Source organism: Cnephaeus nilssonii, assembly GCF_951640355.1.
Source record: "Cnephaeus nilssonii genome assembly, chromosome: 5".
Classification (NCBI taxonomy): domain Eukaryota; kingdom Metazoa; phylum Chordata; class Mammalia; order Chiroptera; family Vespertilionidae; genus Cnephaeus; species Cnephaeus nilssonii.
Window position 1 is genome coordinate 17569952 of NC_137076.1, and position 14055 is coordinate 17584006.

The window sequence follows — 14055 nt, forward strand, 5'->3', positions numbered from 1 at the left end:
TTAAATTTAATTTTTGGATTATGTGTTCTTAGTGTATAGAAATACAACTGATTTTTGTGTATCAATTATGTATCTTTCAACTTTGCTGAATTCATTTATCAGCTCTAACAATCTTTTTTGTAGATTCATTAGGGATATATGATTATGTCATCTGCAAATAGTGACCATTTTACTTCTTCCTTTCTAATTTCAGTGCCTCATCTTTCTTTTTCTTGCCTGATTGCTTTGGCTAGGACCTGCAGTGCTATGTTGAATGGAAGTGGCAAAAGTGGGGATACATGCACTGCTCCTTATCTTAGGGGAAAAGCTTTCAGTCTTTCACCATTGAGTCTATTATAATCTTATTTGACTTTAAGTATATTTTGTCTGAGAGTTGTATATCCTTCCCAGCTCTCTCTTGGTACTATTTACATGGAATGTTTGTTTCCCATCCTTTTATTTTCAATCTCTTTGTATCTAAAATGAGTTTCTTGTAGATGTCATATAGATAGATCCTATTGTCTCCCTTAAACTTTAAGGTACTTACATTCATTCTTGTCATAGAAAGCCTTCTGCATGGGGCTCTCATATAGTTCATAGCCCCCACAGACCTTCTTCAAGGAGGGATTGAGGTGCAGTCCTGGGGTCACAGCATCTGCATTCGGTGCTTGCTGGCAAAGCCCCAGCCATAGGGAGCTGGAGCACCCAGGTCTCTTCACTTTCCCAGAGGATCCTCTCCACCCATTTGCCTGGCTTCTCCCCCAGAAACCAACACCCAGATGGGCCATCACAGCATCTTCACGTGAATCAGTGCTGCTGGAGCTCCAGCCAAGCTCCGAAGCTGATGCCAAATTAAATGCTGTGAGGACACCTGGCTGCCTCTCCAGAAGGAGCTAAACAGAGCCACACAGCTGAGTCTTAACACCAGACTCCAAATCTGTGTATGTCTATACTAGGTGTCTGTCCTCCACAGGATATACTTCCATGAGCCAGTGTTTGTGCGTGTGCACACATGCATTGCACTCCCATCTCTGCTCTAGTGTCTCTGGCTCTGCAAAGTCCCCACCATGTCATCCATTAGCCATATGACCTTGTTTGAAACCCCTGACCTCTGAGTTCTGGTGTTGGTGTCTACAATATGGGGATGTAGGGCTACCTAGAGCGGGCACGTGGGAATGAAATTGGGTGCACATGACAGTGCAAGGTGTGACTCCTGTGGTCCTCATGTGACACGAGAGACTAACTGAACTGATAGGAGGGCTCTGCTGTGCCTGCTCCAAGTGCCTCAGGTGTTGTCAACGAGTGGATTCTGCCTCGCACACACAAGAGCAGGGCCAGGCCCATGTGTCCATCACTGACTGACCTGTGTCTTGTTTCCAGTTCAGGACCTCAAGGGGCTAGGCTACGAGAAAGGGAAGCCCGTGGGTCTAGTAGGCGTCACAGAACTGTCAGATGCCCAAAAGAAGCAGCTGAAGGAGCAACAGGAGGTAAGGCCAAGAGGGTGGGGCAGGTTCCACAGCCGCTGGTGGCAGATTGTCCCCCCTCACCTGTGGTGCAGTGATCACACGGTCAGCAGATAGGCTCCTGGGCAGGCTGGTTCCCCACCTATACCATGCCAACCCCAGCGTATAGCTGGGCCCAGAGCCCAGGCCTCCTCATGCTGGCCTGTCATCCCGCACAGCTGGTGCTCAGTAACTATTCCAAATAGTGCCTGTGGGCTCTTCCCACTCACTATTCTTAAATTTTCCATCCAGTTCCCTCCAGCATCCAGTCCAGGACAGGCCTGGCTAGCACTGGGCACCCTGAGTGATGTGAGGGTCACTCAGCTGGTAGTGGGCAGTGTTGTGTTGAGGGTCAACTTGACCTCTTTGCTGCTTCCCTGGGGAACTAGAGGCACTGGCCTATCAGTTCTTGGGGACGCCTCACCCTGGCCACCTCCTCTAGGCCAGGGCTCTGTCACATCACCCTTAACATTCCTAGGGATAAGGAGCCCAAGTTGCCCTCATTAAGTCCATGATGATGGTGCCCGGTTCTGAGCAGGACAGAGAGGGGCCTCTCTCTCATCACAGGGACATGGGGAGACTCGGTTATATGCTGCAGGCCCTGTCATAGTGTGTGCTCCCCACAGATGCAGCAGATGTACGACATGATCATGCAACACAAGCGAGCGATGCAGGACATGCAGCTGTTGTGGGAGAGGGCACTGCAGCAGCACCAGCATGGCTACGACAGTGATGAGGAGGTGGATAGCGAGCTGGGCACCTGGGAGCACCAGCTGCGGCGCATGGAGATGGACAAGACTCGGGGTACGCTGAGGTTTCCAGCGGGGGATGGCTGGAAGCCCCACTCACCTGTTGGCCTATAAGACCCTGGGCACAAGACTTGGCTTTTCGGTGCCTCAGTTTTCTCAGTGGTAAAAGGAGTGGTGCAGGGCTGCCCTGAGGAGCAGGGTCAGGTCAGGGTCTCCCCTAGCTGCCTCCCTCTCTCGCAGCCGCTCACTTCTTCCTTCTTATACCTTTGCTATCTCTCCGGACAGAGTGGGCTGAGCAGCTGACGAAGATGGGCCGGGGGAAGCACTTCATTGGAGATTTTTTGCCACCTGATGAGCTGGAGAAGTTCATGGAGACCTTCAAAGCCTTAAAGGTGAATGGGGAGTCCCCAGGCATCAGCCCTGCTTATGGGCCTGTCCAGCAGGCGGCCTCTTCACACACAGGAGGAACCAGGCCCTCTGCCACAGGAGACATCTGTTCCTGGCAGATGTCCATTTGGGGAATTCACAAATAGCTCAGCTGCCACTTTAGAAACTTCCTGGGGCTTTGGGATATCCTGCTTCCAGTGAAGCCAATTAATGCAACGTGCAGGCACAAGCCCCCATGGACTGGGCTCCTCAGAACGAAAGCTCAACATTCCTCCTTTGCACGTAGAGAGACAGCTGACTGGCACAAAGCCTCTTCACCTATTTGACCATGGCTGCTTTTTCACACTTTTCGCCCTCAGAAGCTGAGCTTTTCTTTGCAGGTGACTCATTAATCTTGCCCATGGTAGAGGAGGCCTGTGTGACTGTCACCTTGCTCTCTTTGACTTGGTTGCCAGAGAGCACTAAGTGGGACCATGGGAACCCTGAGGAGGAGGAACTTGGTTTGAGGTGGGGGGCAGATGGGCTGATGGGCTGATGGTCCCAGCTAGTGGCCAATGAGGCCATAGGGGGCGTGTTTTGGCCCTAGGGGATGACAGCTGCTTGGTCCTACAGGAAGGCCGTGAGCCTGACTACTCCGAGTACAAGGAATTCAAGCTGACGGTGGAGAATATTGGCTACCAGATGCTGATGAAGATGGGCTGGAAGGAGGGTGACGGTCTAGGCTCAGAGGGCCAGGGCATCAAGAACCCAGTTAACAAGTGAGTGTGACCCTTGACGCAGGGTGAGGGTGAGGGGGTATCCCAAACTAGTCCCAGGGTCTGGGTCTGGTCCTGTCCCTGGGCCAGAGTTAGGCCTAGCTGTGAACTCTGGTGGCGAGCCCAGTTCAGGCTCTTCCCTCCTGTGTGTCCCACTTAGCTGGTCTCCAGCCCAGCACAGCTTGCATGGCCCCCACAGCCCCACTTCGAGCTGCTGCTGCTGCTCCTAGGCAGGCTGGTGGGCTAAGCCTTCCTGTCCCAGCTCAGGCTGGACATCTGCTCTTCTGCTGGCACCAGCCTGCTTTCCTGCTCACATTCTGCACCTCCCCCCTCATCCCCCGCAGGGGCACAACTACAGTGGATGGCGCTGGCTTTGGCATTGACCGGCCAGCAGAGCTTTCTAAGGAGGATGACGAGTACGAGGCCTTCCGCAAGAGGATGATGCTGGCTTACCGCTTCCGGCCCAACCCTCTGGTGCGTGCGTTCCCATCCCCCACATTCCTCTGGTTTGGCACTGGTTTCTCACTGTCCACAGTAGTGGGGTGGCAGTGCTGGTAACAGAAGTATCCCTCCTCCCTCAGTCCAGCTAGTCCAGGTCTCACCAGCAACCCCCACCACCACTCCACCTGCATTTGAGCCTCTTCTTCCTCTCCAAAGCCAGCCATCTCAAGGAGTGAGCTCAGCTGCCCCTAAAAGGTTCTGGATGGGAGGAGCTGCCATCTGTTAGCATTAATGCACTCCCCTTTTATCTTATTGCCTCCCACAGAACAACCCCAGGCGGCCTTACTACTGAGTATCCTGGAGAAACACACAAACATACTTTCCAGACAACCAACCGAGCATTCTTGGACTGTAGAATGTTTTGGACTGCATTTCTGCCCGCCCTTTCCGTTGTCTCAAGTGTCATGCTGTGTATTAAAGTCCCAATGCTTGCCCACTGTGGGAGCCTGGTCGTGCCATCACCAGAGACCCCTCGTGTTCCTCAGCAGCTGGGCTGGGCGGGGCAGGTGAGAATGAGATGCTGTGTGAAGGCTCCCCAGCACCTGAGGAATCCAAGAGCACCACCTGGACCTTTGCTTGTTGGGTCTCCATCCCTCATCAGCCTGGGTTGGAGGAGAGAGGAGGGCCACACTTGGGCAGGCCCTCCCAGCCTAGCACTGTGCTATAGAAGGGAACTGGGGAGGAATCTCCAGGCAGGGCCTAGCCTTCCCCAGGGCACACCTATGCTACCCACCTCCCTGTCAAATGATATTCCCTGCCAGTGATGGCTGCAGCCCATGCTGCCACAGCTGCACTGGGTCCCACCTGTGTGGTGTACACGTGTCCCTGGGGCTCATGCCTTTGTGGGACAGCTGTGTGCTAAAATGTCACACCTCCTAGAGCAGGGGTGGGGAACCTTTTTTCTGCCAAGGGCCATTTGTATATAACATCATTCACGGGCCATACAAAATTATCAACAGCCCGGCTGGTGTTGCTCAGTGGTTGAGCATCAACCTGTGAACCAGGAGGTCAGGGTTTGATTCCTGGTCAGGGTACGTGCCTGGGTTGTGGGCCATCCCAGTAGGGGACGTGCAGGAGACAGCTGATCACTGTTTCTCTCTTATCATTGATATTTCTATCTCTCCCTATCCCTCTCCCTCTCTCTGAAATCAATAAAAACATATTTTTTAAAAAATTAACTTAAAAATTAGCCTGCTGTATTTGGTCAGACATTTAATTAGCTCACCCTTAATGCCTTGGCAGGGCCAAACCAAATGATTTTGTGGGCCTTATAAAGACCCTTGGGCCAGACGTTCCCCGCCTCTGTCCTAGAGGATGTGAGGTCTGTGGGTGGCCTGGCCAATGTGTGCTGAGAGCTACCATGTCTCTAGATTCAGTACCTCACATTTGTGCAGAAACACCTGGGGATCTTGTTCAGCTGCAGCCATACTTGAAGTATCAGAGTGTGGGAATTTGAGGGGACCCTAACTCACCCACCTGTGCCACACATGCACCCAGTGGGTCATGCTCAATCCCTGTGGGCTCATGGGCTCGATTCAAGCTAGAATCAGGCTCCTGGGCCAGCCTGCATTCAGCCAACACTGAGCACCAACTGTGAGTCAGAATGGGGGCTGTGACAGTGAACTAACAATCAGACTGATCAATGCTGCCAGGAGAAACGGAGCTGTGGTGCAGGTGACCTGGGCCGGTCTCAGTGGGGGCTTCAGGGACTGGGAGGATCTCAACAACAGAACAGATTGGGTGACATATGCCACCATCCCCCTTCCATGGGTGCTGTGCCCAGGCAGGGCAAAGAGGTGACCCTTGCCAAAGTCCTGAGCTAGATGAGTAGCTGTGGGAAGCCAGCAGTCCCCAGGCACCCCACCAGGCAGGTCAAGGTCACCCCTCCATTAAATTCTCAGTGACTGGGAGGCTGTCCAGACTCAGCCCATGGACTTTACCCCCATGCATGGGGAAAGTTGGAAGATGAGGTCTCCCAATTGCTGTGTGTGTGTGCAGGTACCTCCCAGACCCAGGGTGCAAGGCCAGGCCCCTAGGCAGAGCTGGACTAGACACCCCTGGCCCTGCAGGTGGCAGGGAGGGCTGCCTGGAGGGGGAGACAGTGGGAAGTTCTTTAAGGGGTGAGGAAACACAAGAGGGTCCATCTTGTATACAGGAAAGAGGCTTGTGTGAAGGCTCACATTCTGCACCTCCCTGGGGCTTTGGGATATCCTGCTTCCAGTGAAGCCAATTAATGCAACGTGCAGGCACAAGCCCCCATGGATTGGGCTCCTCAGAACGAAAGCTCAACATTCCTCCTTTGCACGTAGGGCTTTTGGCACTGCCAGAGTTGGGAAGGTCAAGAAACCAGGCTGGAGTTTCAAGTCAGCCCAGAGGAACCTGAACTTCATCCCATGGGCAAGGGGCACCTGGGGAAGGCCAGAAGATCATGTTACCCAGGCTTAGACAGAGATAGGACCCAGCTGGCACAAGGCCAAGGGTCTGCATGGACAAGGGATGAGGGTTTCAATCTTCCCCCCAACCCAGGAAGGAATTAGGTGGGCACTACACACTCGTTTCCAGCAGCCATAGTACTACATGGGTGAGAGCCTGTTTGAAGGTAGTAACAGAGACCTAATTCCCACCTTGCAGCCCCCTCAGAGGTCAATCCCCTTTATTCCTCCCCCTGAACCCAGCACAGCCTCCAGGCTGCTCAGAACCTTCCCAGCCCCAGGCTCCTTACTGCTGCTCAGCCCCAGGCCTGAGCTATTCTCCTTGCCAGGAACTTCTCACCAAACTGGCTCCATCCCCACTTAATCTTGGGCCGCCTTCCTCTGACCCCGCCCACGTGAGCAGCCCCTCCCACCCCGCCCTCAGCTGCCCACAGGGTGTCCTGGCTATAAGGAAGGACCTCAGAACACGGAATCACAGAGGCCTTCAGGGGACCCCAACCCAGGGCTGTAACCGCCTGCCCTGAGATGGTCCCCCCCAGGCTGTCAAAGTTTCACATCTGGACACGTGTTTAAAATGTGTCTGTGGCCCCCGAGTGAAAATTCAAATCCAAGGACACTGAAGGGAACTGCACCGAGTAGTGAGGTTGGTTTCTCCTTGGGGTGCGCACGGAATATGGGATGAAGAAAGCAGAAAAGCAGAACAGAGCAGGAAAACGAATTTCCTCAGAATAAAGTTGCCAGTCCCGGATCTCCAGGGCGCGAGGGTCGTGATCTAGCCTTTAACAGAGAGGGAAACTGCGCTCGGCGACGGGAGGGCCACGGAGGATCGCTCCGAGTCCGGTGAGGGGGAAGGGCCGCTGCAAGGGGGTGGGGCCTCGGAGGCTTCCCTGGGGCACGCGGGGTGGCCCTGGGCTGCGACAGGACCCGGGCGCAGCTGGGGGCGACCTTTGCGCGGGGCGGGGCGGGGCCGAGTCCCTGGCAACCTCCGGTCGAGACGCGCCACCACGGAGGAGCGGAGCGCCCTGGAGGTTAAGCGGGGCCGAGCGGGGTCCGGGCACCGCTGCTATGGACATCCCGCCGCTGGCGGGCAAAATCGCGGCTCTGTCGCTCGGCGCCCTCCCTGTGTCCTACGCGCTCAACCACGTCTCGGCGCTCTCGCAGTGCGTGCGGGGGGCCGCGGGACGGCGGGCCGCGCTGGGGGGTGCGGAAGGGGCCGGGGAGAGGATGCACATCGGTTGGCCTGGCTCTCGGCGTGAGCCTTGAGCCGTAGCCGTTCGGGCCGGGGCGTAGGTTAGAACTTCCAACCGGAAGTCCTCTTTCCGCTGGCCCAGAGGCTGTGTGCTGGGGGTGGGGGCGCCCCTGGGACGTTTGGGGCCCGGGGAGAAGGAACCTTCAGAAACAGAGCCTATCGCCCTCCCACCCCCGCCCCGTCACACACACACAGGGCAGGCAGGGCGTTGGAGCATTTCTCCGGTTTTCCCAGGGATATGCCCAGCATAGGTTCCAAAGTCGCCAAGGGTCAAAGTATTGCCCCAGATAAGGCCCTGGTGACCTGGCTCTTGCCACACAGGTTCGGCTGCACCACCCCTGCCAGGTTGCCCCTCCATCTCCTGTTTAAGGCCTGGGACTTTCTTTTGTTCAGGGCTGGCCCACCCTGCCTCTAGCCTCAGTTTCCCCATACATGCCTCAAGCTTGCCTGTGTCTGTCTCCTAACCTTAGACTCTGTTCCTGTGGATCCAGCCTCTGGGTACCAGGCATCGGCAAAGCCCCTCACACTCCTAAACCCAGCTCAACCCAAGAATGGAGTAGAGGGAGTCTTGACCATGAGGCTAGCTCCTTGGGTACAAATGGCTGGCTCCACCCCCCTGGATCCCAAGTGTTCCAGGTTGCCTCTGAACGCCTCAGTTTCTTCACTGTGTAATGAACACAATCCTAGATCTCATCCCGTAGAGTTAAGGATTATGAATTGTGTACAAAGACTCTGGTGTGGCCCCATCTGATGACTATAATTGTCATTGTTAGTCCGAAGGGGGCAGGAATGGGGATCCTAGCTGTTAGAGGGGTTCCAGAGAAGGTAGAGTCCTGGAGAGAGTGGGGGAGGAGGGGAGGATGTGTGACCTTGGATAGATCTGCCCTCTCCAGGCATTGCCAAGTTTTGGGGGCTGCCCAGAGACCTGGCTGTGCACCTGGTTGACCTGTTTTATCGGGTCAATGGGAACAGATCGGGGTAGAGGTGGGGTGGACTTTAGCCGGGAGGAGTCAGGAGCTTCACACAGGGAGACATACAGAGCTGAGCACTAGAGACCATCTGGCAGGGTGGGTGCTGGGTCTAGCCACAGAGCTCAGTGTTGTTGAATGACCGACTGAGCAACTGAGTCCAACATATCAGCAAGTGATGGGATAAATCGTATAATCAGAAAGGGTTGACAGGTGCCTCCTCTGTACCTGGCCCAAGTTTGACGATAATCTTTTCTGAGGCGTTGGAGAAGGCTTCCTGGAAGAGGAACAATGTAGATGGGCCATGAAGGATGGGTAGAAATTTGCCAAGTAGACAAGAAACTCCTGGAAGGAGTTTCCAGGAGACGGAAGCAGCTGGGGAAAGAGCCTGGTGGTGGGAAAGGGCAGTGTAAGGAAAGGCATTTTTCTGAACGGACAGACACATGCATCAGCCTCAGCACCTGGAGCTTCCTGGAGTCTGCTCTTGCCCTCACCAGGTTGGGGTTGGGTCTCAACACTGGGTCTGGCCTCCCTGACTTGGTTTTCCTCTTCACAGTCCCCTTGGGGTGGCCTTGATGAGTGCCCTGATCCTCGGTCAGCTCTTTGTGGCTATCTATAGCTTGTCCCGCGGGGAGATCTACTACGACCCACACTACGCCGGTGAGTTAGTGGGAAGGTCCTAGGGAAGAGAACTGTGTGAGCCACGGCTTCTCTATCACACGGGGGGCCCTCGAAGGGCCTCCTCCATCAGATTGGGGGCCCTTGAAGGGCTCCCGATGGACCGGAGATCTTCAGGCTGGAAAACTGTTGACAATGGAACCTCAGAGGCCCTCCTGTTCAGACGTGGGGCTCCTGAGAGTGGGAACTGTCTTCCCATCACTCTAGAGTCTCCTGAAGGCAAAGGCAGGGACTGTGCCTCCCCTTGAGGGAGGGTGGTCGTTCATGTGACCTGTGGAGTGGGAACTGGGAGCAGTTGGACACAGAGCCATGGATTGGATCTGGGTCCCTGCTGCAGCATCAGGCCCCGCCCATCCCCAGGCCTGCCCTGAACTCTCCCTGCAGTGTTTGCAGTATTTGCCTTCACCTCGGTGGTGGACCTCCTTATCGCTCTCCAGGAAGATGGCTACATGGTGGGCTTCATGGAGTTCTACACCAAGGAGGTACGTAGGGGTTGGTCTATGGGATGCCCCCTGCCTGGCGGTGTGTCTGATCCCTGCACCTGCTCCCGCAGGGTGAGCCATACCTGCGCACGGCACACGGAGTCTTCATCTGCTACTGGGATGGCATCGTTCACTACCTCCTCTACCTGGCCATGGCTGGTGCCATCCGCAGAAGGTGCGAGGGGTGGGTGGAGTGCACCTGGACCCTGGAAAGCAGGTCAAGTCCTCAGGTGGGGTCTCAGGCTGGGGTGGAGCCAGAAGTCGGGAAAATCAGGAGGCCCCTTTAGGGCTCCAGCCAGGTGTGACTGGGAGAAGGTTCTGGGGAATGTCACAGGTGGCTGGTGGTCGGCTCTCTTCTCTTAACCACTGTGCGCCTGGGCAGCCACTTCTGTCCTTGGACGGAAGGTCTGACTGTTCGTTCTCTCATTCAACTTCCTGTTGTCCCTTTCATCCTGAGCAAACTGGGAAGGACCAAAGCTGGGGAGCCCAGGGTGCACCTTGGGCCCTGGCTAGTGCTCTAAGCCTGGGGATGGATATCTGTCTACTGGTCACCCCTTCATTCCCCACCCAGGAAGAGGTACCGGAACCTTGGACTGTACTGGCTGGGGTCCTTCGTCATGAGCATCCTGGTGTTTCTCCCAGGAAACATCCTTGGTAAGTATTTGGCTTTGAGGAGTCCTACCTTCCTGAGCTGGGTCACTGCCCTGCACCTGGAAGCCACCACGGGGTCCTCCACCCGCTCCCCAAGGTCTGAAGAGGGCCCCACATTCCTGTTCATGCATAGTCTAAGCCAGCAACCTGCCTGTCTCTCCCCATTTCATCGTGGAGGGGTGTTTCCAGGGGGAGCCAAGAACAGCTAGAGTGTACGAGCTGTGTCCAGAAGGTAAACTGAGGTAGGCCAGTCTGAGGAGCATGGACATCATCTTGTGGGCACTGAAGAACCACATGTGTTAAATCTTGAGCAAGTAGAAAAAGAAAAAAGAAAAAGCTGAGCAAGTATGGCATTTGTGAATTATGACTTCCATCCAGGGGCTCTGGTGTGGCCCACTTAAAGGGCCCAGCCAGGCCTAGGAGATCCTTACTGAGTATTACTCATCTCCCCTACCATGACAGGGAAATACAGCTCAGAGATCAGGCCAGCCTTCTTCCTCACCATCCCATATGTGCTGGTCCCATGCTGGGCTGGTGTGAGGGTCTTCAACCAGGCCCGGCCACCAACCTGCTGCACCCCCAACATGGTAAGTACCTTGCCTCCAGGCATGCCTGTGCCCACTTACCACAGTCTCCCCATTTGAGTTGTTTCTGGTAAAAAAAAAAAACATTACCTCCTTGGAAGGATGTCCTTGGTCATTGGGAAAGAAGGGATGAGCTTTTACGGAGTGCCTGTTGGGTTGCTGACTCCTCACAGTCTCTCTCTCACGGGGCAGGTGCAGGAGGAGCAAAGAAAGGGCCTCCTGCAGCGCCCGGCTGACCTGGCTCTCGTCATATACCTCATCCTCGCTGGGTTCTTCACCCTCTTCCGGGGCCTTGTGAGTCTGGCTAGTCTACGCCTCTCCTGCCTTCAGCCTCCCTCCCTGGCCTTCCCTTTCCACCTAAGTTTACTCAGTGCAAAAGGGTCACTGCTCTCCCATCTGACCACCAGGGAAGTTCTTCATCGAGTCTGACCTGAGTGTTCCCCCACTAAGCCCCATTCCCTGTAGCCTTCTCCCCAGCTCCAAGATTCCAAGATCTGTGGCTTCTCAGCCAGAGGATAGAACCAAGGCTGGGGGAGGGTAGAGCGAGGGGTGTGAGCCCTGCCTGGGAGGATGGGGAAAGCTTTTGGTGGGAGGGATATTTGAGGTGGATTGTTGGTTTGTCTGCTGGCCGCAGGTGGTGCTTGACTGCCCCACAGATGCCTGCTTTGTCTACATTTATCAGTATGAACCATACCTACGGGACCCTGTGGCCTACCCAAAGGTGCAGGTGAGCGGGCAGGTGGGAGGAAAGGACCATGATCCTGCCATGTGTAGGGATCCACTGGGTTTCTTTGAAGCAGGTGCCAGAAATACAAGTCCAACTGGCAGAAGCTCAAATGGAATTATTGTCTTATATAAAAAAAAAAAAGTATAGGTGTAGTCTCAGGTATGGCTGGATCCAGGAGCTCAAGGAGAGCTCTGTCTCTGGGCTCTACTTTCTCTGCATGGACTCCACTCCCAGGTGGTCCCTTTGTGGAATGACAGAGAGAGCCTTGGGCAGCGCCAGGCTTCCTTCTGACCTACTTAGCTACCCCAGAGGAAAGTGAGCCTTTATCTCCCCAGAGCTTAAGCACAAGTCTCAGGCCGGCTCTGATTGGCTAAGTTTGAATCACATCCCCATCTTGTTGCTGATCATGTGGACAGAAGTAAGGTGGGGGGGGGCAGTGGGAAGGATGGGGGACCCCCAAAGGAAATAAAGGTGCAGGTTGCACAGGGTAGGATGTACAGAGAGCCTCCATCCTGGGTGGGGTCTGAGGCTGGCCAGAGCCTCCCTGGGGTTCCCACCTGAGGGGTCTCAGGAGAACCATCGGGGCATCTGCTCATCATATCTGCTCATCACAGATGCTGGTGTATATGTTCTATGCATTGCCCTTCTATGTCCTGGCTGCCTATGCCCTTATCTTCCCTGGCTGTTCCTGGCTACCTGATTGGGCCTTGGTGTTTGCTGGAGCCATTGGCCAGGTGAGGTGGGGGTGGGGTGTTGGGGGTCAGGTGCATAAGAAAGAGAGTTTCTGCCTACCCATCAATTTCTTTTGTGCTCTCCCTGGGCTGGGTGATGCTGGGCCTCTGAGCGGCCCCAGCCCCAGCTCAGTACCCCAGGATTCCTTAGTCTGGAGGAGAAAGAGCCAGACACAGACCATCCCCAACTCCATGGGGTCAGAACTGAAGAGAGGGAGAGGGAGAGGCTGAGAGGGATTACAGAGGGGACAGATTTCTTAAAAGAGGGGGCATAGGAACTGGGCTTCGCCATGTGGGTATGAGTGCTCCAGGCAGGGAAGGACATTCCAGGAATGGGAACAGCATAAGGAAAGGCACAGAGCCAGTGATATAGCAAAGCCGTAACAAGGGTAAAAGCAGAGGCTAGAGAAATTGGCAGCTAGATGCTAAGGGCTTTGAACTCTGACCTTGGGGGCTTCTGTGTAGAAAGATGGAGAACAGTGGGAGGTGTTTGAGCAGTGGAGGACCGTCAGAGCTAGGGGTCTATTTCTGGATTCCTGATGGGATATGATGAAGGCTGGGCCCAGGTCAGAGCAGTGGGAACCAGGAGGACATCTATGGTATAATCAACAGAATTTGTGTCAAAGGCAGCTGTCTGGGTTGAGGAAGAGCTGGACAGAGAGATAGGGTGTAGGGCCCAGCAGACACAGTGAACATGGTTCTGGTTAGGCAGCTGGGGAGAAGCTCACAGACAGATGTACAGGACAGACAGGACCGTAGGGACAGGGATATTTAGAGACAAGCAGATGGACTGGAAAGAGGAGACAGGTAGGTCAGCAGAGCCAGCAAGATGGAGACAGGGACCCCTGGGCTCCCCAGGGTGGCATGTTGTTGATGCTGGGACTGGTTCTCTCCAGCCCCTGACATCTTTCCTCCCTGTGTGGCCATCAGGCACAGTTCTCACACATGGGTGCCTCCATGCACCTGCGCACACCCTTCACCTACCGTGTGCCGGAGGATGCCTGGGCCAGCTTCTTCGTGTGCAACATGCTGTATGCCCTGGGCCCTCACCTGCTGGCCTTCCGTTGCCTGCTGTGGCCAGCCTTCTTCCAGCGCCTGCCAGCCGGCTCCCACGTCCTCCACGAGAAGCAGCACTGAGGGGGCCTGTGGGACTCCCCAGGACTCCTGTAACACACCCGGCTGGCCCTGCCCCCAGAAGGATGGGTTGGGTTTTTAGAGGCAGGAGGTACACCCATGGTGTCTTTGTTTCTGGCTGTGATGGTTTCAAGGCCAGCTGGTGGGATGGGGAACCCAAAGGCCAGGTGTTCAGGCAGAGAGGGCCACAGCCACACTCAGCTGTCACTGCTCCCCAACCTCTGTGGATTCTTCTACTCCCTTGCCAAATGTATCCATTACCCCCAGGGATCCTTTTACTAAAAGCCCTTTTGCTGCCTAAAAGGTTGCTGCCTGAGTGTTTCAGGGCGCAGGGGTGAAGGACTGTCATTTCAGACCCCACAAAGGCCCACCATCACTGCCAGTGTGACTGTCAGGAACAGAAGGGGCCAGACAGCAGAAGTCTGTCTCTGGTTGGTGTGCACAGCTCCACTTTCCAGATGGGAAAACAGACTCGGAGAGGATCCGAACCTGCCTGGAGTCACAATCAGGACAAGAGTCCCAAGTCCTATTTCTGCTAATAAATTA

General features: G+C 55.1%; 2 protein-coding genes across 4 annotated transcripts in view; both read left to right on the plus strand.

Moving 5' to 3' along the window:
* Positions 1-5044, plus strand: part of SUGP1 (SURP and G-patch domain containing 1) — a 30705-nt gene extending 25661 nt beyond the window's left edge. Inside the window, exons 9-14 of the mRNA XM_079770971.1 lie at positions 1360-1466; positions 2108-2285; positions 2516-2622; positions 3230-3375; positions 3717-3846; positions 4139-5044. Of these exons, the coding sequence (XP_079627097.1) occupies positions 1360-1466; positions 2108-2285; positions 2516-2622; positions 3230-3375; positions 3717-3846; positions 4139-4165 (695 nt within the window). The 3' untranslated portion in view covers positions 4166-5044. The remainder of the gene's footprint in view (positions 1-1359; positions 1467-2107; positions 2286-2515; positions 2623-3229; positions 3376-3716; positions 3847-4138) is intronic.
* Positions 5045-6762: 1718 nt separating this feature from the next.
* On the plus strand, positions 6763-13965 carry TM6SF2 (transmembrane 6 superfamily member 2). 3 transcript variants are annotated; one of them, XM_079773035.1, is made up of 10 exons: positions 6763-7145; positions 9079-9182; positions 9585-9682; positions 9754-9857; positions 10254-10336; positions 10796-10920; positions 11110-11211; positions 11552-11644; positions 12259-12378; positions 13306-13965. In XM_079773035.1, exons 2-10 carry the CDS (start codon positions 9098-9100, stop codon positions 13510-13512), a joined length of 1017 nt encoding a protein of 338 aa, XP_079629161.1. In that variant the 5' UTR covers positions 6763-7145; positions 9079-9097; the 3' UTR covers positions 13513-13965. The 3 variants fall into 3 exon arrangements, with proteins under 3 accessions (XP_079629161.1, XP_079629162.1, XP_079629160.1); XM_079773036.1 differs by having other exon boundaries at positions 6763-6948; XM_079773034.1 differs by lacking the exon at positions 6763-7145 and adding an exon at positions 7322-7465.
* The last annotated feature ends 90 nt before the right edge of the window (positions 13966-14055 follow it).

Excerpts from the sequence above, each read along its gene's own strand:
- TM6SF2 (XM_079773034.1), top strand. The coding sequence starts at position 7,371 with ATGGACATCCCGCCGCTGGCGGGCAAAATCGCGGCTCTGTCGCTCGGC. Across the intron at positions 9,183-9,584 it reads CTACGACCCACACTACGCCG|TGTTTGCAGTATTTGCCTTC; the intron begins GTGAGTTAGTGG and ends CTCTCCCTGCAG. Across the intron at positions 10,921-11,109 it reads CCTGCTGCACCCCCAACATG|GTGCAGGAGGAGCAAAGAAA; the intron begins GTAAGTACCTTG and ends CTCACGGGGCAG.